The 26,088-nt window shown below is 43.3% G+C and overlaps 1 protein-coding gene across 2 annotated transcripts in view; it reads right to left on the reverse strand.

Annotated features, from left to right (window-relative positions):
- The window catches only part of arhgap46a (Rho GTPase activating protein 46a), a 60,615-nt gene that overhangs the window by 15,601 nt on the left and 18,926 nt on the right, over window positions 1-26,088 (reverse strand). For both annotated transcript variants that reach the window (XM_029774857.1, XM_029774858.1), the window contains exon 2: window positions 13,992-14,933. In XM_029774857.1, coding sequence (XP_029630717.1) covers window positions 13,992-14,933 — 942 coding nt within the window. The remainder of the gene's footprint in view (window positions 1-13,991; window positions 14,934-26,088) is intronic.

The raw sequence follows: 26,088 nt of genomic DNA on the forward strand, positions 1-26,088 counted from the left end.
GAAGTAAATAGAAATACTTTAGAAAAAAACAGATCCACGCCACATTGGGTGAGGCTGGATGCAGGAGAGTATTTAAAAGATGAGGTTTAGGAAAATATTTTAAAAAGATATGCGAAGAAAAATATATAAAAAGGTATATACAAGGGACACGACAGGACAAAGACGTCTGACTGCTACGCCATCTTGGATTGAGAATGTTAGAATGTCTAGTTTGAGAAACAGACGCCTCACAAGTCCTCAACTGGCAGCTTCATTAAATAGTACCCGCAAAACACCAGTCTCAATGTCAGCAGTGAAGAGGCGACTCCAGGATGCTGTCCAGTGTCTGTGTTCTTTTGCCCATCTTAATCTTTTATTTTTATTGGGCAGTCTGAGATAGGGCTTTTTCTTTGCAACTCTGCCTAGGCCAGCATCCCAGAGTAGGTGTTCTAAAACTTTTGACCGGTAGTGCATGTGGAAGCCAGGAGATACTAAATGTGTTTATGTTAATTAACGGTCAATTACTGCGAGACCAGCAGTTATTGCTTGACATTCAACAAATACAACATTTTGTGTGACCGCCACAGCCCTACACACTTCTATCCATCTGACCAACTGTGACTGAAACAAGTTCTACCATACAACATAAGAGTTATCTGCTTACTTTAAGAATCAAATGGTCAAGCATGCGTTACAATTTTAGCAGTACAGACAAAGAATTAGAAAACCAGAGACTTACCTTCTGCCCTCCCCCTCTACTGTATATAACCAATAACACACTAAACAATATTAAACCTGAATGCCTCGGTCCTTCTGCAGCCAGATATCTAACAGACCCACTGCGTCACACACTTCCTCCTAAGGCTCAGGACAGGAGTCACTGGGGAGCTGAGCAGAGGAGTAGGAAGAGGACAGAGGAGGAGAAAGAGGCGGAGTGGTCTCTGTCCCCCCACCTACCCCCTAGCTACCGTCTGTAGTTTGTAACAATACAGAAACAATTCCCCTGGGGCTAGAGCTTCCCAAACCACGCGCAAAACTTATTTACATACTTCTTACCTCCCAGCCACTGCATTGCATTCTCTCTGTCTTTCTCTCTGTCTGAGTCACGCCATTTCAGTGATTTGAATGTAAACAGTCTCTTCAAACGGTTGATCAGATGTAGCTTCCACAGCCCATAAACAGCTAGGCCTGAGCCACCTCCCAGCATAGCATTGCACATACAGCCCTGTCCCAGAGGAGCAGAGACTGGTAATACGCTGCAGAGAGGATTTTAAAATGTTTTATTTAACCTTTATTTAACGAGGCAAGTCAGTTAAGAACAAATTCTTATTTACAATGACGGCCTAGTGGGTTAACTGCCTTGTTCAGGGGCAGAATGACAGATTTTTACCTTGTCAGCTCAGGGATTTGATCTTACAACCTTTCAGTTACTGGCCCGATGCTCTAACCACTAGGCTACCTGCCTCCCCATGGAAGCCACTTCTAACACAGCCCAGACACTGGCCGTTTTGTTCTCACTGCAGAGTGTGACAGCCAGAGGTGGGAGACAGCTGTAAACGTGCTGCTGTCTGAGCTCTTTAAAATGGGGGACCTTCTGTCATGGTCTGGGTTGGTGATGTGAGTGATGCTACCTCTACTTCTGATCTTGAATTTTGGTCTGATGTTGATACAAACCTTTGTATCACCAATGATGAAAATAATAATGGCCTCCAAACCCTCAAGCTGCATACTGGACCCTATTCCAACTGAACAACTGAAAGAGCTGCTTCCTGTGCTTGGCCCTCCTATGTTGAACATAATAAACGGCTCTCTATCCACCGGATGTGTACCAAGCTCACTAAAAGTGGCAGTAATAAAGCCTCTCTTGAAAAAGCCGAATCTTGACCCAGAAATTATAAAAAACTACCGGCCTATATCGAATCTTCCATTCCTCTCAAAATTTTTTGAAAAAGCTGTTGCACAGCAACTCACTGCCTTCCTGAAGACAAACAATGTATACGAAACGCTTCAGTCTGGTTTTAGACCCCATCATAGCACTGAGACTGCACTTGTGAAGGTGGTAAATGACCTTTTAATGACGTCAGACCGAGGCTCTGCATCTGTCCTCGTGCTCCTAGATCTTAGTGCCGCTTTTGATACCATCGATCACCACATTCTTTTGGAGAGATTGGAAACCCAAATTGGTCTACATGGACAAGTTCTGGCCTGGTTTAGATCTTATCTATCGGAAAGATATCAGTTTGTCTCTGTGAATGGTTTGTCCTCTGACAAATCAATTGTAAATTTCGGTGTTCCTCAAGGTTCCGTTTTAGGACCACTATTGTTTTCACTATATATTTTACCTCTTGGGGATGTCATTCGAAAACATAATGTTAAATTTCACTGCTATGCATTTCACTGCTATGCGGACGACACACAGCTGTACATTTCAATGAAACATGGTGAAGCCCCAAAATTGCCCTCGCTAGAAGCCTGTGTTTCAGACATAAGGAAGTGGATGGCTGCAAACTTTCTACTTTTAAACTCGGACAAAACAGAGATGCTTGTTCTAGGTCCCAAGAAACAAAGAGATCTTCTGTTGAATCTGACAATTAATCTGGATGGTTGTACAGTCGTCTCAAATAAAACTGTGAAGGACCTCGGCGTTACTCTGGACCCTGATCTCTCTTTTGAAGAACATATCAAGACTGTTTCAAGGACAGCTTTTTTCCATCTACGTAACATTGCAAAAATCAGAAACTTTCTGTCCAAAAATGACGCAGAAAAATTAATCCATGCTTTTGTTACTTCTAGGCTGGACTACTGCAATGCTCTACTTTCCGGCTACCCGGATAAAGCACTAAAACAAACTTCAGTTTGTGCTAAATACGGCTGCTAGAATCCTGACTAGAACCAAAAAAAATTATATTACTCCAGTGCTAGCCTCTACACTGGCTTCCTGTTAAAGCAAGGGCTGATTTCAAGGTTTTACTGCTAACCTACAAAGCATTACATGGGCTTGCTCCTACCTATCTTTCCGATTTGGTCCTGCCGTACATACCTACACGTACGCTACGGTCACAAGACGCAGGCCTCCTAATTGTCCCTAGAATTTCTAAGCAAACGGCTGGAGGTAGGGCTTTCTCCTATAGAGCTCCATTTTTATGGAATGGTCTGCCTACCCATGTGAGAGACGCAGACTCAGTCTCAACCTTTTAAGTCTTTACTGAAGACTTATCTCTTCAGTAGGTCCTATGATTAAGTATAGTCTGGCCCAGGAGTGTGAAGGTGAACGGAAAGGCTGGAGCAACGAACCGCCCTTGCTGTCTCTGCCTTGCCGGTTCCCCTCTTTCCACTGGGATTCTCTGCCTCTAACCCTATTACAGGGGCTGAGTGACTGGTGTTCTTCCATGCCGTCCATGGGAGGGGTGCGTCACTTGAGTGGGTTGAGTCACTAACGTGGTCTTCCTGTCTGGGTTGGCGCCCCCCCCTTGGGTTGTGCCATGGCGGAGATCTTTGTGGGCTATACTCGGCTTTGTCTTCGGACGGTAAGTTGGTGGTTGTAGACATCCCTCTAGTGGTGTGGGGGCTGTGCTTTGGCAAAGTGGGTGGGGTTATATCCTGCCTGTTTGGCCCTGTCCGGGGGTATCGTCGGATGGGGCCACAGTGTCTTCTGATCCCTTCTGTCTCAGCCTCCAGTATTTATGCTGCAGTAGTTTGTGTCGGGGGGCTAGGGTCAGTCTGTTACATCTGGAGTATTCTCTTGTCTTATCCGGTGTCCTGTGTGAATTTAAATATGCTCTCTCTAATTCTCTCTTTCTCTCGGAGGACCTGAGCCCTAGGACCATGCCTCAGGACTACCTGGCATGATGACTCCTTGCTGTCCCCAGTCCACCTGGCCATGCTGCTGCTCCAGTTTCAACTGTTCTGCCTGCGGCTACGGAACCCTGACCTGTTCACCAGACGTGCTTGTTGCACCCTCGACAACTACTATGATTATTATTATTTGACCATGCTGGTCATTTATGAACATTTTAACATCTTGACCATGTTCTGTTATAATATCCACCCGGCACAGCCAGAAGAGGACTGGCCACCCCTCATAGCCTGGTTCCTCTCTAGGTTTCTTCCTATGTTTTTGGCCTTTCTAGGGAGTTTTTCCTAGGGAGTTTTTCCTAGCCACCGTGCTTCTTTCACATGCATTGCTTGCTGTTTGGGGTTTTAGGCTGGGTTTCTGTACAGCACTTTGAGATTTCAGCTGATGTACGAAGGGCTATATAAATACATTTGATTTGATTTGTATTTCAAAATGACTTAATTTGCGAATACAAAAAAACATGTAAAATGACTTATTTATATAAAACCACCAGTTTAATAGAGTTTACTATGGCACAGATTGGGCTACATTACAGTAACCATTACAGGGGCAAGAAGGAATTTATGCAAATGGCCAAATACCACATAACATAGCACAATGATCACATGCTAAGCACATTATACATATACCCCCACACACTTACATATCATCAGGTTACTACTCAAGACAAGTGGTAAATTAACTTAATGGATCTGTCTTATTTATGACTTGTCTCATTCTCCAGTTGTGAGTGGTCTGGTTTATGACTGATGTCCCTGTAGAGAGGGGATGGGGGGGGGTATATTTCCTGTCTTGGCCTGTAGAGCATCAATATATGAAAACACATTGTCTAGGTCCCTGTTACGCACGCCTCTAGAAAGAGGGAACGCAACACCCTGCTACAACTTAACTCTCTGTGGTGTGAAAAAGGTAGGGAAGTGTAGGTGTGAGCAAGGATGACACAAAGGCAGAGAATACCGTTTACTGGGAATTTATTCCTTCACGCGGTAAGTTTGGGGAAAAGGGGCTGGACGGAACCAAAGCAAAGAAACTAAATATCAAAGCCCCCTCTCCTACCTTACCTGCCTACCCACTACTTAACTAGCACCACCTGGTGCACTAACCAAAATACAGGGGATGGTCCGCCCAGGTTTTTCCTAGTGTGCATAGACAATAAATTACTACGGGTATATGTATGCCCGCGGGCCTCTTGCCTAAGCACTGCCTAGGTGCCTTCCCCTTCCCCCCTGGGAACTAAGGAAACAGAATAACAAACAATTTCACAACTAAACTGAGAAAAACTCAGGACATTAAAGAAGCTCTCTCTCTCTGAGCAACAAACTAACACAGAACATCATAAGGTTTCTCAGCAACAACTAACTAAGTACATACCAAATTATCTTTCTGAGAAACAACCAACATATATAACCCTCTGCCATCAACCTCCTCTCTCAGCAAATATCTCTCTCTACAATCATATCTGTGTCTTTCAACAGAACACTGGCTTATATAGCTTTAGGTGGGGTTGTTAATTGGAGACAGCTGCGTCCTGACGAGGGGGCGGGGTCAGCTCTCCAATCAGCAATGGGGCTGACCAATCAGCTGCTTGGAGAACTTCAGGAAGCCATTACCTGAAACACAAACTACAACACAGAAACTGGGGAACGTAACAGTCCCCACACAATGAGCTGAGATCAAGACAGCATCACTGCCATTACACTCTACATTCCCATACTATTTATTTAACATTTATTTAGCTAGGCAAGTCAGTTAAGAACAAATTCTTATTTACAATGACGGCCTATCCCGGCCAAACCCCGGACGATGCTGGGCCAATTGTGCGCCGCACTATGGGACTCCCAATTATGGCCGGTTGTGATACAGCCTGGAAACGAACCCGGGTCTGTAGTGATGCCTCTAGCACTGAGATACAGTCCCTAAGACCTCTGCGCCACTCTGGAGCCCAAAACTACCCGAGTTCTAATTCTATCCACACGCTAAATGATGTCAGTCCTCTTTAACATGACCAGTAACAACAACATAAACACAATCCTCTGCTTGGAAGTTGTTTTGAGGTTAAACCAGAGTCAGAATATAATGATAGGATAGGAGACATGCTGAGTCTAGCTCCCAGTGGTGAGAGCAGAGCTGGGGATTTCATCTGGCTTTGTGTCTGTTGTTCACTTGTCATTGTCACACCACACCCAGGGTGGTACAAACCAGGCCAGGCTAGTTTTTTCAGCCCTCCAGCATTGGCACATAATGTTGATTGTTAGCACAGCCAGTGTGCAGTAGAAGATTATCACGATCATATCTGGCTTGATGCCAATGCCCACAGTAGCGCTATATACAAGCTTTCCTCACTGTAGCAGTCCTAATCCAACTATACTGTATTTACCACCCAACCAGCCTGATCTCACTTCTAAAAGAGAGACAGAGCGCTAGAAAGCACAGTGGTGAGAAAATAGGAGTGAAGTGGGAGGACAGAGAAAGAGAGAGATTCCACTTGCTTTGGTAATCTAAACATATGTTTCCCAAGCCATTTGAACTGAGAGATGGAGAACGAGAGGGAGATTAGTTGTGGGAGAGTGCCATCGGGAATGAGCGGAAACATTGGCAAGATAGTCCTCTATCCATCTTTTTTGAATTTTCTATACTCCCTAACCAAGCTGGACAATTAAGTAACTATATAAATGTCCATTATAATTCCTACACAGTTTCCATTCAGTTTTAGTTATTTTAAAGTAGTGAGTTTGTTCGGTTATTTTATTAAACCTTTTTTTCTCACTCAAACCACCCCTGTGGTCCGTATGTTTGACATCCTTGCATTAGGCAATGCATGGTTCTGCTATCGTCATGGCAACGCCCCTCTATGGAGCAGAGGCCCATCAAAAGACTACCTACAGATTTTCTCAAGCAGACAGACACTCTTAAGTAAGATAAATATGTCCGTCCTGAGCTTACTGGTTCATTGACACTTTGTCAACATGTGTGCTTTACCAGAATCATAAATAGCCTGTGTTGTAGCCCTGTGTTCCATCACACCGACCACAGTGGCTGTTGGGTTCTCTTCACATAATGTTAACTAAAGGGATTATATTCCACAATCACACGGAATATGAATCTTACCAGTGTCATGACGTTGCCCTGTTGGTGTCGTTTATGACACCCATAAATACCATTTCCCCTTTTCTCTCTACTCTACAGAATAGACTCTTGGAACGCCCTTTGTTAACATAAAGAGAGTATGTTAATATCAAAAGGTTGGAAACAGAACAATATTTCGGTAATCCAACCAGTTGAAAGTATCCGTTGGTACTTAAAGAATATGATGTCAGATCAGTTGTCGTCTGAGACATTATTACTGATGATTGGACGACATTAACTGTATCTTGGAAAGTCTACACATTCTAGTCTACACATCAGATTCACATGGAATTGTTGTGCAATTTAAAATTTAAAATATGAAACTATTTGTGAAAAGATTAAATGTAATTTTAGTTTTTAAAATGAGAGAATTATTTTCATAAGTAAAATATGCTCGATCAGTGGCCATGCCCACATGAATAGGCATTGGTTGGAAATGATGAACCAACACCTTTTCTACATTTCTATAAGAGCCCCTGTGACCCAATTCACGGCGAACTAAGCCAACCTCAACGTGCAAATGGTTGAACTACAACAACCTAACGAAATTAACATTGTGTTCCCGATGACGTGAGGACTGATGGCCATACGTTTAAAAGAGCAAATTTCAACGTGAGGGTGACGATCGCCATGCTGGAAAGATGAATTTCGCCTATACCAGCCAGAATAGTATGGCAAATTGGTGTGAACTTTGAACTCTTATTCACTAAAGAAGTGATACATCCTAGACGTCGAGTTATCAGCAGCAGCTGTAAATGTGCGTGGCCTAGGAAAGGACGAACAATCTCTTCAGAACGACAGGGTACTACAACGCAACCCAGCCTTCCATCTTCGACCAACCTATTGAAGCACAGCTCAGAGTAAATATATTTCTTGCATTTCCCTTTTCCGAATGGGCGGTTATTTAGAATGCATAAGATTCTGTATTTACGATAGCATAGCTTCATAAGGTCTGATAAAGACCCAATCCTTTTGTTCCTGTCTCCCTGCGCTTTCATTCAAATCCAACCCTCTTTCTTTGTGTAACCAGCCATCATATTGGTTTCGTCCTCTAGGGACGTTTTCTTTTATGACATAATTAGTAATCAATGTATGATCCATCATGTGTATATGTAATTCTGTTTGATTATTTAGGTATTTAGTAAATAAATAATTAAACAAAATGTTTGTATTGCTGATTCAACTTGTTAGCCAGGGTTTGTGAAGATAACCAAGAATTTTACGACGTTCAGATGAGACTGAATAAGGTGACGATTAATAATGGACTGCTATTGATATAAAAGATTACCAGGTCTTTAAGAGTTTATTCGGAAGACAACGGCTCTATAAACATTATTCCGTGGTGCCCTGACTTCCTAGTTAATTACATTTACATGATTAGTTTAATCAGGTAATATTAATTACAGAGAATTGATTTTGTAAAATAGCATGTCATATAATTGAATCCATAGTAAAGACACGACACCAGTTTTACACAGGGATCATCTTTAGATCACCAAGTCACCCTTGTCCATAGATATACACATTACTTAAGGTGCTGGCTAATATACGAGACCTTGAAGAAAACAAAGATGAAATTATGTTAGAATCCTTTGCCCGACTGGGTAATTAGATTGGGTTACGGAGCAGCAAATCCACTTAACGGTCAGCAAATTTTAATTTGTCGACAGCTCTGATGTCGTACGCCCCTGACCGCTGCTCCTACCTCCACTCCTTCAGTGTGATTGTGGTAGGAAAAGCTATAGCTAAATATACATATTAAGCTATTAGCAAGAAATGTTCTTTCTTTCCTTCCAGGAATAACCTTGGTTGGAAAACTCCTCAGCTCAGTCACTGTGGCGGATAGGGATATGGATTGGGAAGTACCCCTAACATACAGGGAATAGCGGGGGGTCTGAAAACAGGTTATTATTATGATCCTCCGTCAGACAGGAGAGGAAATGAGGTCGTCTAGGCCAGGCTCTGAGAACAAACACCTCAGAGCTTTGGACAATGAGAGCACCACGATCTGCATAGAGGAAGGAAACAAGTCAATTTCACAGCCAATCCACAGATACTACTAGCCTCCACCCATGACCACATGGTTCAATACATAACTTTATGCCATAGGAAACCAACAAGAGGAATATGCCTTGGCAAAACTGATAGAACAACATGTAACAGAGACAACACAATCAAGACTTTGAAAAGCTGGAGTGGCAGAGGGGTGAGATGAGAAACAGGGGACCTGCAGAGACACCTCTGAGGTTAGAGACCCAGCTGTCGTGAGACAGCTGAACACACCTCCCTGCTCTGAGACATGTCTACCAGCTGCACATAGCTCCCACTTCCACCCTACGCAATCTCCCCACCCAGCTAGGAGCCCTGGGGCTGTGCTGGGGACAGTCACTGGGACCCCCACCAGTCTCCAGGCATTGGGACATGGTGACAGGGAGAGACCATCCCAGCATTGGGTCAGAGAGACACATATGGAACCAGATACACCATCAGAACACACTCCTCGGATTACAGTGATAAAACCACATCCTCTCAATTAACACTGATCTGGAGGTGTGTCATGGGAGCCACAGAAACACCATGCTCACATTGCTCACTGATTCTCATGGTTGAGGTGAATGGATACTTTAAGTCAACTGATATAGCATGCTTGTCATGCCAGAGACTGGTGCACATGTGGTGCCACTGGCCTTCATCAGAGCAATGGAAGGCATCTCAGCATAGCACAGTACACGAAGACATCTAAGTCCAGTAACATGGGAATGCTTAAAGCAGGTCTCAAATAAAACAATACAGGCTGGACGTGCTGCTCTAGTTTAAAAAAAACATAAAACAGTTGGTCTGTAATCTAGTTTTCTGAGAACACCATAAAACCTAAACTTCACAAAGAAGAAAGTGAAAACTGGAAGAGAAAGAAATAAGGACATTGTCACAACGAGCGCCAGCCACCCAGACTCATTTAACCAGATCGTTATACTTAAAGTTCAAAGTGTTACTTCTTAACTGGAAAAAACGACACCATAAGAGTCTGACTTTAGTCGACATCTGGTGAGAGCCAAGAAATGATCTTACCAAGCCAGGAGCACAGAGATAAAAGAGTACACGTGCTATTTCCAAAGTCTTTAAAGCGCTGCTGTTAGTCCAGACTCAGAGAGCACACACAGATGAAAGTGGCAGAGCTTGTGTCAGACCTGTAAACATCCAGTCAATGTGTGGCTCAACTATTTAAAACAGACTCCTCCTAATTTCCTAAATCAATCTACTGGTGATGTCTCTACTATGAGTCAGAGAAATGTGATGATAACCAGGTTGTATGTACTTTTGCTTTCATTTGACAAGCTGAGCAGGGAATTTTTTTAATCTTCCACTTCTCAAAACCCCCAAACATAAACTTCTTCTTGCCCTCATATCATCACAATACAGTCTCATAGGGACGTGTCACAGGGCTTTTGTGTTGTGTCAAAATATGGCAAAGAATCAAGTTTAAAGTTTTATTAGTCTTATGTACAGGATACACATGGTATACCCCATTCAACGAAATACTTACTTGCAAGTTCCTTCTCGACAATGCAACAGCAATAATAAATACAAAAATATAAGAATATGAAAATAAAGTAAATGGCTCAGTAGAATAGAATAAACATTTTAAATTGAGCATAATACAGGAAGGCACAATTTATAGTACAATACTCTCACTTGTATCAGAGAAATGGGGGATTGAGGGTATAATTGCGTAGTATTAGGGCTTCCTATCGCTACGTAATGCATATCCCTTGAAATCTGGACCCAATGAGCTACATCTTGGCACAGAAAGAATGTGTCTATACTGTACTTCATGGGAATCTCATTGTGCAACGCCGATAGCACGCCGACCCGGAACAACAAGTTAAAGGTGTGCTTGATCTTTGCCAGGCTGCCTTGGATTGAATCCTGTCAGTCTTTTGAGTGTGGCTTTATCACTAGGCTAATGAAAAGGCACATACTATTCATTTGGTCCCTTGGTTCACTATACCTTCACTTCTTCCTCAGATAGGAACACTTGTGCTTAACTGAGGGCATGTCTTCCTTTAGTGACCCATTCTAACCATGAGGCCAGCCCACAGGACAACAAAGTGCTGTGACCCGTATGTGCCTTCAACAAGCGGGACACTTCCACGACAATGTATCAGTACCCTGGAAGTCCAAATACAGAAAAAGCAACATGGCAAGCTATCCCAACTTCTACCCCACATGTAAACCCCCCAAATACAGACACAGGTCATCGGTTGTGAAATCCAAAATACAGTGCAGATGTTGTAAGCAAGGTGCTCCTGAACCCTTTTCTGACCCTTCATCATTTAAACAGATCAGATTCCCTTGCTCTAGCACTTCTGCATGTGATGGACATGTTTACCCCGGGAGTTTCAGGTATTTTCCCGATGAGCCGTACAGGGTCAGAATAACCAGAAATACCCAGGTCATGTGACAAGAATTAGCCAATGAGTAACAGATTTAGCAGTCTGCTTGTTGTCACATGAGAAAGAGAACGTGTGTGAGAGACACTATTTGCACATCATTACAACATTGTATATAGACATAATGACATTTGAAATGTCTTTATTCTTTTGGAACTTTTGCAAGTGTAATGTTTACTGTAAATGTTTTGTTTATCTATTTCACTTACTTTGGCAATGTTACCAAATGTTTCTCATGCCAATAAAGCCCGATAAATAGAAAGAGAGTGAGAGAGAAAATCAACTGAACAGTGCATAGGATAAGACAGATGGTACATTGTTGGAAATTCAACAGGCAGAGATGTACACAGTGTACAAAACATAAAAAACATCTGCTCTTCACTGAGCAGGTGAATCCAGGTGAAAGCAATGATCCCTTATTGATGTAACTTGTTAAATCCACTTCAATCAGTGTAGATGAAGGGGAGGAGACATGTTACAGAAGGATTTTTAGCCTTGAGACAATTGAGACATGGATTGTGTATGTGTGCCATTCAGAGAGTGAATGGGCAAGACAAAAGAGCCTTTGAACGTGGTATGGCAGTAGGTGCCAGGCGCACCAGTTTTTGTCAAGAACGGCAATGTTGCAGGGTTTTTCACACTTAACAGTTTCCTGTGTGTATCAAGAATGATCCACCACTCAAAGGACATCCAGCCAATTAGACAACTGTGGGAAGCATTGGCGTCAACATGGGCCAGCATCCCTGTGGAATGTTTTCGACACCTTGTGGAGTCCATGCCCCGATGAATTGAGGCTGTTCTGAGGGCAAAAATGGGTGGGACAAGTTAATATTAGGAAGGTGTTATTCATGTTTTGTAGACTCAGTGTATGCTGTATAACAACTCCTGAGATGTATTTTTTAGAACTAAACAAAGGAAACCTTGATTGTAACAACTGTGATTTGTAACTGTTTCCTCTGAACACTTCTTTCTCAAACGTCATCATCAACTGTTAAATATTATTCTCTGAAAAGATTCTTTGAAATACCACAAATATCAGCAAAGAAAGAAAGGGGGACTTGGTCAAACTGAAGTAGACATTATACACAAAATAGAGGAACCTAATTGAATGGCATGCTATTTTTTCACTCCTGTAAAAATGGATCCCATACTTCCCCCCAAGTCGTTGAACAAACTAAGGCTAATTGGTGTGTTTCTTTCAAAAAGACCCCTACATGCCACATGTGCCTACCAAACTCAGAGCCTTCAACACTACTGAACAGCTGAGCCTAGTCATGACCAATCAGCCAGACAGATGGGAAGAAGAGAAGAGCACAGGTCTGAATTGTTCCTGTCCTCTCCAACCCCAAACATGAAACTCTAACTCAGTTTGTTTTCATCCATTTAGTGTTGTCACATTCTAGCTTCTCTCCTCATTTCATGGTGATATGTAATTAAAAGTCCAGAGAGAGACCAGTGAAAACCACCATATGGCTAACTGGGATGCAGAGCCCAGAAGAGTTCCACACAGCTGCCCATTGTTTTGTGGAGACATGGAGACTTCTGGGAAAAGTTTAGTAATTAGGTATGACCGCAGAGTGGTGGAGATCCCTGTGGAGTAAACCCTTCTGAAGGACAGAATGGCAAGCAGTCAAGCAGGCTGTACCTCTACCAGGGCCCTCTGACAGAGAGGGGTGAACAATTAGTTTCCCTTCTACCTTACATAATCAGGGTCGGAGGTCAGAGGGTAGGAGACTCCTGCTGGCCCCGGTGAGGATAGACCCAGGACCCAGGCAGAGAGCAGAGGGGCAACTGACAAGACACAAACACCTCTAGGAACAGCAGGGTCTCCTGTTTAGAACTAACTGGAATGTAGAGGTTCTGCATGTTATTACCCAAGAACAGACAACACTCTTTCACATCTCTTCTCTAAAATGATATTAAAGAGGACCTCAGTCATGTGTGATTTGGCTTACCCCACCAGAGACCCCCATTTGTCTTTGATGGGGGGGCCTTGGGTTGTTTTAGGAAAATGAAATTAGTGTATATGGGGCCGGAGAGGAAGTGAGCAGCACAGGGGCACTGAGACAGCACTAGCAAGGGGAAATAAGGAAATAAATAACTGGCGTGTCTGGAATCTGCCTCTGAAGGGGAGATGCTGGTTTGGACAGTGTGTGTTGCCACAGCGCTGAGCACATGATGGGGTCTTTGAATGGCTCTTACTGTTAGGGGTCTTTCTACCAATGTGAGGGGAGAGGGAATGTCATGTACTTTATGACTGCACTCATCTTCGCATTTGGTAGCAATTTACTTTAAACGGCCGCAGTGTGATTCACAGAGAAAATTATGGAAATATGGGGCATGTGGAATGTCAAGATAAGTGAGAACGAAAATAAAGGAGTCTGAGATAGTCTTACTGGTCAAAAGTCTAAATAATACAACAATGTCTCATGCCCAAAGTCAACATGCCACATGGTGGGATAACAATCCATTTTTTGTTATTACCATGTCCTCTTTACTGAAATATAACTTTTAAGTACAACAACATCCTCCCTATTAAGTCATTTGATTCAACAGTAAAACAGAGAGATCAGACATACTTCAGTGACTCCTTGGTTCCGTCCGAGCTGCTGCCTCCCTGAGCTGGTCCTATGTCCGTGGTCACGCTCTCGCTGTGGATCTCAGGGGTTTTGGGGACGGAGTTCTCCTGCTCTGGGAGAGAAGTGCGGCGCCCCAGGCTCCCTGCCCAATGGTGCTCGGAGAGAGGGGTGCGGCGTCCCTGGCTTCCTGTACTGACCAGGCTCCCTGCCCAATGGTGCTCGGAGAGAGGGGTGCGGCGTCCCTGGCTGCCTGTACTGACCAGGCTCCCTGCCCCATGGTGCTCTGGAAGAGGGGTGCAGCGTCCCTGGCTGCCTGTACTGACCAGGCTCCCTGCCCCATGGTGCTCTGGAAGAGGGGTGCGGCATCCCTGGCTGCCTGTACTGACCAGGCTCCCTGCCCCATGGTGCTCTGGAAGAGGGGTGCGGCGTCCCTGGCTGCCTGTACTGACCAGGCTCCCTGCCCCATGGTGCTCTGGAAGAGGGGTGCGGCGTCCCTGGCTGCCTGTACTGACCAGGCTCCCTGCCCCATGGTGCTCTGGAAGAGGGGTGCGGCGTCCCTGGCTGCCTGTACTGACCAGGCTCCCTGCCCCATGGTGCTCTGGAAGAGGGGTGCGGCGTCCCTGGCTCCCTGTACTCCCCGCCCCATGGTGCCTCTCTCTGCTCTCCCCGGCCCGCTTGGCCTCAGAACAGTGCTTCATAGCCTGTAGCTGAGATAGGGGCACTATGTCACCCCCCTGGGGTCGGTGCCAGATAGTCCGCCGTCCCACGGAATTGTAGTAGTAGAAGCGGCCGCTCTGGGGGTCAAACAGCTCCCACCACTGGTTACCATCGGCCTGACGAATCTGGGTGCCCAAAGGAGGGTCCCAGCCGCATTCGCTGGTGGCCAAGTTCAGGTACATGTGCTCTCGAGAGCGTGGCTCCAGGATCTCCACCCAATCAGGACTGAAAACAGACACAAGAAATAATGTTGTTAGAACTGAGAACAACAAGGAAGAGGCAAACAGATTTGAAGCCATTAATAACACAAACAATTGGTTCGGTCTGGAAATCCTACTGAAATGACCATCCCTGTTACATGCTGCTCATCCAACAAACAATCGGTAAACAACTTACACAGTCAAACACGGACTACAACGCAAACACCTTCAGATGACCCATTTGGAGAGTATGAATGTTAGCGACCACAACACGTGTCCATCTGTATGTGACAGTGCTATAGAACGCTGGTTCAGCAGTGATGTCAACCATCTGGTGGGCAGAGGAGCAGCAGGAGTAGCACTGTGTGTCTGTAATATGCGACAGGTGGACACACTCAGTACGGCACTAGGACCACAGCCAGCAGGCCTGGAGAGCACCATCCACTCCAGCAGCATCACACAGGGAATGGCGTAAGGAACACTAGCAGCTAACTTAGCAGAACACAGAGGTTCGGGTGGGGATTGGGAGACACTGGCTCACATACACACAGACAGGGTACAGGGAAATGTGTCATTAAGGGGGTAACCTGTCAGATTGAATCAAAATGTGTTCCTGACTTAACTGCAAAGTGATACAGCTCTACAAGCTCATTCTGATATTTGATGATGAGTGTGATGATGTTATGATCTAGTTATCTGATGCAGAGCAGCTTTAAGTGTGCCAATGAATCCACGAGGGACCACAGCCAGCTGGAGCCTGTGTCCTTCTACTGGGCTGAGAACCAGGCTGGGGGCTGGTGAGGAGGGTAGGCAGAAGGTGCGGTTGGTGAGGAGGGAGGCAGAAGGTAGACACAGGGTCTCTTTCCCTTTCCCTCCAGTTTGGGACACATGTCCAGGGTACCTGTGGTAGCGAGGGGGCGCAGGGTGTCCAGCACGGCCCACAGTGCCTAACGCATGCCCACATTTGTTCCTTGTGATCCTGCCAAGTAAGTCCCCTGCACCCCCAGCCTCGAAATAGCCTCAGAAGAGCAGAGTGCCAGCCAAGTTGACAAGACTGTCTTTGCATTGGGCATAAAGCTCAGTGGAAACTGGAAACAATCTATGCATTGCTCTGTTCTTCAGCCACATTCAGGTGAAAATACAGGGGGACAGAGGCCCTTTACACCATCCCTGCCTGTGTGCGGTCACTGTGCGTCTCTCTACTGTCTGCTGGGAAACCACCTGGCTCCCACTCTGAACAAGCACACATTATTCACTGTCACAGAATATGGCTATAATAGGACCAACCTCTTCAAGAAAGAGAGACAAATACATCTGTATCTAATCTGTAAATCAGTCCTGTTTTCTTCTGAGTATCTGCAGTGAAAGTATTTAAGTGTCCACATACATCACTATGTGAGTGCGAGAGTAAGTGTGTGAGTCAGAGAGAGCGCGAGGGAGAAAGAAAGAATGAGTGAGAGAGAGAAAGAGAGAGAGCGAGAGTGTTTGGGTCATGACGGATTGGCATGATGTGGGGGAGTAACGTTTACTAGTCTAGCTGATCCCAAAAGAGTCCTGCAGTGAGGCGCCATGGGTAGGCTAGTTTCAGTTGAGGAGGGGACGATTTTTACACTGATGGATCAGCAGTTTAAGGAGTGGAAATGAAGGTACAGTCAAACTGGAGGCCTAAGCAGTAGGGCTGTGACGATGCCAATATTGCAATATTTTTTTCATGGCAAAAATTAAAACACAAAGCAGACCAAACTCTTTGGTCCTTTAAAAACCTGCTGTATGTAAAATATTGTGTGCTATAAGCTTGGAAAATAAATAAAATGTGACTCTGGATGACAACATAATGATGTTTGTTTCCAACATCAGGGCTGTTTTCCAAAATAAGTTCAATCCGCTTCATGTTTTGTTTCCTCGCCACGATACTAACGAGTATCACGATACTGGTATCGTCCTGGACCTACCAAGCAGTCAATAGTCCTATTCCACACATCCCACCCACAATTGGCCCAGCATCGTCCGGGTTAGGGGAGGGTTTGGCCAGCCGGGATTTCCTTGTCCTATTGCGCTCTAGTGACTCCTTGCGGTGGGCCGGGCACCTGTAAGTTGACTTTGGTCGCCAGCTGGATGGTGTTTCCTCTGACACATTGGTGCGGCTGGCTTCCGGGTTAAGTGAGCAGTATGTCAAGAAGCAGTGCAGCTTGGCAGGGTCGTGTTTCAGAGGATGCATGGCTCTCGACCTTCCCCTCTCCCGAGTCCATAGGGGAGTTGCAGCGATGGGACAAGACTAACTACTAACTATTGGATATCATGAATTTGGGGAGAAAAAGGGAGAAAAGTACAAAAATAAATAAATGTTACTACTGATCCTCTGTGGCTAAATTATGCTCTCTGGGCTCCTGTGGTTGGATATTATAATATTATTTTGAAACGTTATATATTTTTGTCTCTTGGGACCCCTATGGGTTTAGGCCCTGACTCACACAATTGACCAGCCACATTTATTTATTATGCAGATTATTATTTTAAAAATGATTCATTAATTTATTAATATACATTTTTTATTTTAGCCTTCCTTGGTGGTCTAGTGTTGAGGATTCGGCGCTCTCACCGCCATGGCCCGGGGTTCGATTCCCAGTCAGGGAATATACGTTTGCGGCGGCAGGTAGCCTAGTGGTTAGAGCCAGTAACCTAAAGGTGGCTAGATTGAATCCCAGAGCTGACAAGGTAAAAATATGTCGTTCTGCCCCTGAACAAGGCAGTTAACCCACTGTTCCTAGGCCGTCATTGTAAATAAGAATTTGTTCTTAACTGACTTGCTGAGTTAAATAAAGGTTAAATAAATAAATAAATAATCCTCCCCATCTGACGATTAGCATTGAGAGCGGGCTCCTGAATCCTCCAGTGGTTGGTGGCTGCAGTAAGAAAAGTGTATATATCATATACTGCACATATTTCCTTTATTTTTATGAATTGTTTGCTGCCGATTGGTCCACCCAGGGGCTTTAGCCCCAGTAAGCTCCTGCATTAATTTGGCCCTGGGAGCAGCATGGGGTACAATGGTTGCATAAGGGCCTTACTTCCTGGGTAAATAAACAGTAGTTAGGACACAAAGTGGAACCAGTGTCTTGCTGAACCAGTGTCTTGCAGTATGCATAACCACAGGTAAAGTTAAACACTACTCGAAATGTTTTATAGCAATCTAAAATTAAAACCTGCTCGTGTGACACCTGATTCTCTTCAGGATAACGTATTTTAAATTGAAACAGGCATGATGTCTTGGGAAAGTGCTATGGTTATACTCCTGAGAGAGTCACTTAACCCAACACTGACACCAATAACCCCAATAACCCCACTGACAGTAAAAATCAGAACGGACAATACTGTATGTGAAGCCTAGACACAATACATCTACTATGCCAGAGGTAAGACAGTGCTTAAGAGAAAATTGTAAAATATATGTTCTCATAATGCTGGTGTTTTGCTCTTAATATTCTGTAGATCTGATAACACATTCCCTCTTCTCCATGGAAGGTACACTGGCCCTTTGTCCCCCATCTGGGTCAAGGAGATGTCTGTACCACATGGTTATTCTCTAGGATGACTAAAAATAAGTCAAATAGAAAAACACCTCTCCAAACAGAGAACAAGTGGTAGAGCAGAGCGCTGCACCGAAACCAAAAGACCAACATACACACGCGCACGCCGACTGTGTCAGAGGTCTCATTCTGAATAATAACTTATATATCACCCACAATTGACAGTTTGGTTCCAAAATAACTTGGATATGTTAAATGGCATTTTCCCAGAAGGCAGAACATTCTGCTCATGGTATCTCCTACATTGTTTTAAAACAACCCAAAGTGTAAATGGCAATTTTCCAAGCAGTGCAAAACATAGGCGTGGACATTGCATTGTCTACAAATAGGGCAACACACAGGCAACACACAACACACTGTAATTGTTTAGTTTTGGCTTTCAATCCAACTCAAATTCCAGTCCAGCTTAAATTGATTCCTTCAGAGAGAAAGTATTGTGAAGAAACGGTTTTCTTCCAAGTACCTCAGTCACAGTGAACTGAGCAGACAGGAGCCTATACACAATGGGTTCTGTACAGGCTAACAGGAGCCACACAAGTTGACGTAAAAGGCAAATAAGTCTGCTAACGGTTGAAGTGGAACTTATCGTTCCAATACTAGTGTGGCATGTCTGATTCACTGATAGTGCTGCATCAAGTCAACAGAAATCGAAACCAATGGGGCATAACTAGGGCTGGCACAATTATCGTACAAGCGTGTAACCGACGGTTATGGATGAAGACAGTTATGAAAATTAAATAACCGTCATAACCATTTAAAAAAAGAATAATACTTATTATTACTATTCATGTTTTTGTGGAATGAACAACTGACTGAAAACGGTACGGCCGGGAATTTGTGTGGTTGAGCCCGTTTCTGGCATCATTTTATTTAATTTATTAAACTAGGCAAGTCAGTTAAGAACAAATTCTTACTTTACAATGACGGCCTACCCCGGCCAAACCCTAACCCGGATGGCACTGGGACAATTATGTGCCGCTCTATGGGACTCCCAATCACAGCCGGTTGTGATAGAGCCTGGAATCAAACCAGGGTCTGTAGTGACACCTCTAGCACTGAGATGCAGTGCCTTAAACCGCTGCGCCACTCGGTAACATGGACTCTTTAACAACCTATGAAACGTTGTTGCTCCTTGCTGAAACACGCAAGGTGTTGTAGCCTCGGCAACACTCCCCACAATGCATCAGCAGCACACATAGAAATATAATGACTAGAACAGGCTTGAAACCTCTAACCCTGTCAATTTGACTGGTAAACTCAGAGGGCTTGCAGTTGCGTCACAAATCACCTAGCAAACGTACCAGGCCCCATGTTGGAAGACCACATTCAGTCTGTTGGAATGCCTCCAATTGTCGATGTATTATTTGCTAGCTTGCTACAGAAACTTAGTGTGCAGGCTAACTCAAATGAGCTGCTAACGTAATGTCCGCTAGTTAGCTAGCTATAATTAAATATCACTAGCTTAAAAACGTAATATTTGCTAGTTAGCTAGCGATCGTGATGTATTTATCGATGTAACTCTAAATGCATTTGTAGCTAGGTTCACTACATGACCAAAGGTATGTGGACACCTGCTCATCGAACATCTCATTCCAAAATCACAAGCATTAATATGGAGTTGGCCCCCCCTTTGCTGCTATAACAGCCTCCACTCTTCTGGGAAGGATTTCCACTAGATGTTGGAACATTGCTGCTTGGACTTGATTCCATTCAGCCACACGAGCATTAGTGAGGTCGGGCACCTATGTTGGGCGATTAGGCCTGGCTCGCTGTGGGTGTTCCAATTCATCTAAAGGTGTTTGATGGGATTGAGGTCAGGGCTCTGTGCAGGCCAGTCAATTTCTTCCACACCGATCGACAAACCATTTCTGTATGGACCTCGCTTTGTGCACGGGGACATTATCATGCTGAAACAGGAAAGGTCCTTACCCAAACTGCTGCCACAAAGTTGAAATCAAAGAATCGTCTAGAATGTCGTTGTATACTGTAGCGTTTAGGGGCCTAGCCCAAATCATGAAAAACAGCCCCAGACCATTATTCCTCCTCCAACAAACATTACAGTTAACTCTATGCATTAGGGGAGGTATTTTTCTCCTGGCATCTGCCAAACACAGATTCGTCCGTCGAACTGCCATATGGTGAAGCGTGATTCATCACTCCAGCGAGAGCGTTTCCACTGCTCCAGAGTCCAATGGCAGCGAGCTTTACACCACTCTAGCCGACTTTTGGCATTGTGTGTGGTGTCCTTAGGCTTGTATAAGGCTGCTCGGCCATGGAAACCTAATTCATGAAGCTCCCGATGAACATTTCTTGTGCTGATGTTGCTTCCAGAGACAGTTTGGAACTCGGTAGTGAGTGTTGCAACAGAGGAGACTAGAGGTCGACCGATTATGATTTTTCAACGCTGATACCGATTATTGGGGGCCGATTATTGGGGGGGTCGATTAAATCGTCCGATTTAAAAACATAAAATGTAATAATGACAAATACAACAATCCTGAATGAACACTTATTTTAACTTACATTTACATTTTAGTCATTTAGCAGACGCTCTTATCCAGAGCGACTTACAGTAGTGAATGCATACATTTCATACAATTTCATACATTTATTTTTATATAATACATAAATAAAATCAATTTAGCCTCAAATAAATAATGAAACATGTTCAATTTGGTTTAAATAATGCAAAAACAAAGTGTTGGAGAAGAAAGTAAAAGTGCAATATGTGCCATGTAAAAAAGCTAACGTTTAAGTTCCTTGCTCAGAACATGAGAACATATGAAAGCTGGTGGTTCCTTTTAACATGAGTCTTCAATATTCCCAGGTAAGAAGTTTTAGGTTGTAGTTATAATAGGAATTATAGGACTATTTCTCTCTATACGATTTGTATTTCATATACCTTTGACTATTGGATGTTCTTATAGGCACTTTAGTATTTCCATTATAACAGTATTGCTTCTGTCCCTCTCCTCGCTCCTACCTGGGCTCAAACCAGGAACACATCGACAACAGCCACCCTCGAAGCAGCGTTACCTATGCAGAGCAAGGGGAATAACTACTCCAAGTCTCAGAGCGAGTGACGTTTGAAACGCTATTAGTGCGACCCGGCTAACTAGCTAGCCATTTCACATTGGTTACACCAGCCTAATCTTGGGAGTTGATAGGCTTGAAGTCATAAACAGCGCAATGCTTGAAGAATTGCGAAGGGCTGCTGGCAAAACGCACGAAAGTGCTGTTTGAATGAATGCTTACGAGCCTGCTGGTGCCTACCATCGCTCAGTCAGACTGCTCTATCGAAATATCAAATCATAGACTTAATTATAACATAATAACACACAGAAATACAAGCCTTAGGTCATTAATATGGTCGAATCCGGAAAGTATCATCACGAAAACAAAACGTTTATTTTTTCAGTGAAATACGGACCGTTCCGTATTTTATCTAACGGGTGGCATCCCTAAGTCTAAATATTCCTGTTACATTGCACAACCTTCAATGTTATGTCATAATTACGTAAAATTCTGGTAAATTAGTTCGCAACGAGCCAGGCGGCCCAAACTGTTGCATATACCCTGACTCTGCGTGCAATGAACGCAAGAGAACTGACACAATTTCACCTGGTTAATATTGCCTGCTAACCTGGATTTCATTTAGCTAAATATGCAGGTTTAAAAATATATACTTCTGTGTACTGATTTTAAGAAAGGCATTGATGTTTATGGTTAGGTACAGTCGTGCAACGATTGTGCTTTTTTCGCAAATGCGCTTTTGTTAAATCATCCCCCGTTTGGCGAAGTTGGCTGTCTTTGTTAGGAAAAAATAATATTCACACAGTTCGCAAGAAGCCAGGCGGCCGAAACTGCTGCATATACCCTGACTCTGTTGCAGAGGTGACACATTTTCCCTAGTTAAAAGAAATTCATGTTAGCAGGCAATATTAACTAAACATGCAGGTTTAAAAATATATACTTGTGTATTGATTTTAAGAAAGACATTGATGTTTATGGTTAGGTACACGTTGGAGCAACGACAGTCCTTTTTCGCGAATGCGCACCACATCGATTATATACAACGCAGGACAGGCTAGATAAACCAGTAATATCATCAACCATGTGTAGTTAACTAGTGATTATGATTGATTGATTGATTGATTGTTTTTTATAAGATAAGTTTAATGCTAGCTAGCAACTTACCTTGGCTTCTTACTGCATTTGCGTAACAGGCAGGCTCCTCGTGGAGTGCAATGTAAAGCAGGTGGTTAGAGCGTTGGACTAGTTAACCGTAATGTTGCAAGATTGAATCCCCGAGCTGACAAGGTAAAAATCTGTCGTTCTGCCCCTGAACAAGGCAGTTAACCCACCGTTCCTAGGCCGTCATTGAAAATGAGAATGTGTTCTTAACTGACTTGCCTAGTTAAAAAATATATTTTTTTTTAAATAAAAAAAAATATGAAAAAAATACATAAATATGAATGAAATTTTAAAAATGAAAAATAAAATAAAAAAAACGGCAAATCGGTGTCCAAAAATTCCGATTACCGATTGTTATGAAAACTTGAAAATCGGCCCTAATTAAATCGGCCATTCCAATTAAATCGGTCGACCTCTAGAGGAGACGATTTTTACGCACTACACACTTCAACACTCGGCTGTCCCGTTCTGTGAGCTTGTGTGGCCTATCACTTCGCGGCTAAGCCGTTGTTGCTCCTAGATGTTTCCACTTCACAATAACGGCACTTACATTAGACAGCGGCAGCTCTAGCAGGGCAGAAATGTGACGAACTGACTTGTTGGAAAGGTGGCATCCTACGACAGTCCCACGTTGAAAGTCACTGAGCTCTTCAGTTAGGCCATTCTACTGCCAATGTTTGTCTATGGAGATTGCTTGGCTGTGCTCAACTTTATACACCTGTCAGCGACGGGTGTGGCTGAAACAGCCGAATCCACTAATTTGAAGGGGTGTCCACATACTTCTGTATATATTGTGTATGTGTACCCATGTTAGGACATCTTGTGAAAAAAAGTTTTAAAGTCACACACACACACAATGCATAAACCTATTATAAACAACAGCAGACCAACCCTGCTGTGAGTGCAGGCTTCTGTTTGAGCGCAGCACTGAGACACCTGATTCAATGTATCAAACCTAATTAGTTAATAATCAAGTGTGCTATTGCTGGACTGGAAAATAAGTCTGCTCCCCCCGTAGATCAGGGATCATTGGAGCGAGGTTGGTCACCTCTGGTGTTGACTTTATTTTGTACACCTGAAATTATGCTTTAGTAATAATAGCTTACTTGTTACTAAAATTGCTAACCTTTACATACAGTATGAGTTAGCTTACTTGTACATTTTACAATTATATGAAAGTCCTGATTCTTTGAAGTTAAATGTTTAAACTTGTTTTACAATTGTTAGCTTAACTATTATTCAAGATTAACTAGTATCGATGTTGATTAATCACAGATCACAATCCTGAAATATAGAGGGAAAGGAAATCTGTCTCTAATTTGTCTGTTTCTGTGTTGTATTCTCATATGAACATGACCTTTCTGTTCAGTCATAAGCTCTCCAATTAGTTTTATTTGATTGTCACACTCTTTTCAGGATATCAGCCATGTGAACCCATTTTGCAGCTGATAATGGCATGCAACACCAATGCAGCCATAGGCCTACAGCAGTGGTTCCCAACTCCAGTCCTTGGGTACCCCCAACAGCACACATTTTTGTTTTGGCCCTGGACAAACATACCTGACTCAACTCTGAGGGCCTGAGTTGACAAGGGACTAGTTGACAAGCTGAATCAGGTGTATTTGTCCGAGGCTACAATAAACCGTATTGTTGAGGGAACTCGAGGACCGTAGTTAGGAACCACTGGCCTGCAATATGTTGGCATTTAGCCTTATGGGCATTTGCAATGCACCCCTTGACATTGTGCATCTGAATCAGATAATCACTTCACTCACAAATTGTTTACATATGTTCTCAATTTAAAAACGATACCAGTAGACAATGTATATGAGGCTAATCATTATATTGGATTTTGTATATGCCTTGAGCTGACATGGAATTGTTAAGTGCAAATCCAACCCTTGTAATATAGGTGGTGAAATGTCTGGAAGCAGGAGATGATGGGATCCTTAGCCGCCGCCTACTCCTACCAAATTCAATGCCAGATACTTTCTCCCAGAAGGTCTGAGTGGCACTTGGAGGTACTGTGATAATCAAATCAAATTGTATTGGTTTCATACACATACAGTTATTGTGGATATAGTGAAATGCTTATGTTCCTAGCTCCAACAGTGCATTAATGTCTAACAATACACACAAATCTAAAAAGTTAAAGAATGGAATTAAGAAACATTAGGATGAGCAATGTCGGAGTCCAGAGAATAAATATACAGTATATATAAATACAGTGTACATACAGTACCAGTCAAAAGTTTAGACACATCTACTCATTCATTCAATTCTTTATTTTCACTATTTTCTACATTGTAGAACAATAGTGAAGACGTCAAAGCTATGAAATAACACACATGGAATCATGTAGTAACCAAAAAAGTGTTAAACAAATCAATATATATTTTATATTTGAGATTCTTCAAAGTAGCCACCCTTTGCCTTGATGACAGATTTGCACACTCTTGGCATTCTCTCAACCAGCTTCATGAGGTAGTCACCTAGAATGAATTTAAATTAACAGGTGTGCCTTGTTAAAAGTTCATTTGTGGAATTTCTGTCCTTCTTAATGCGTTTGAGCCTATCAGTTATGTTGTGACAAGGTAGGGGTGGTATACAGAAGACAGCTTTATGTGGTAAAAAACCAAGTCCATATTATGGCAAGAACAGCTCAAATAAGGAAAGAGAAACAACAGTCCATCATTACTTTAAGACATGAGCGTCAGTCAATACGGAACATTTCAAGAATTTTGAAAGTTTCTTCAAGTGCAGTCGCAAAAACCATCAAGCGCTATGATGAAACTAGTTCTCATGATGACAGCCACAGGAATGGAAGACCCAGAGTTAACTTTGCTGCGGAGGATAAGTTCATTAGAGTTACTATCCTCTGAAATTGCAGCCAAAATGCTTCAGAGTTCAAGTAACAGACATCTCAATATCAATTGTTCAGAGGAGACTGCATGAAATCAGGCCTTAATGGTCAAATTGCTGCAAAGAAACCACTACTAAAGGACGCCAATAACAAGAGACTTGCTTGGGCCAAGAAACACAAGCAATGGACATTAGACCGGTGGAAATCTGTCCTTTGGTCTGATATGTCCAAATTTCAGAATTTTTGTTCTAACCACTGTGTCTTTGTGAGACGCAGAGTAGGTCAGCGGATGATCTCCGCATGTGTGGTTCCCACCGTGAAGCATGGAGGAGGTGTAATGGTTGTGACGGTGCTTTGCTGGTGACAATGTCAGTGATTTTTTTTAAATTCAAGGCACACTTAACCAGCATGGCTACCACAGCATTCTGCAGCAATACGCCATCCCATCTGGTTTGCACTTAGTGGGACTATCATTTGTTTTTCAACAGGACAATGACCCAACACCTCCATGCTGTGCATGGGCTATTTGACCAAGA

This window comes from Salmo trutta, chromosome 14, assembly GCF_901001165.1.
Source record: "Salmo trutta chromosome 14, fSalTru1.1, whole genome shotgun sequence".
Lineage (NCBI taxonomy): Eukaryota > Metazoa > Chordata > Actinopteri > Salmoniformes > Salmonidae > Salmo > Salmo trutta.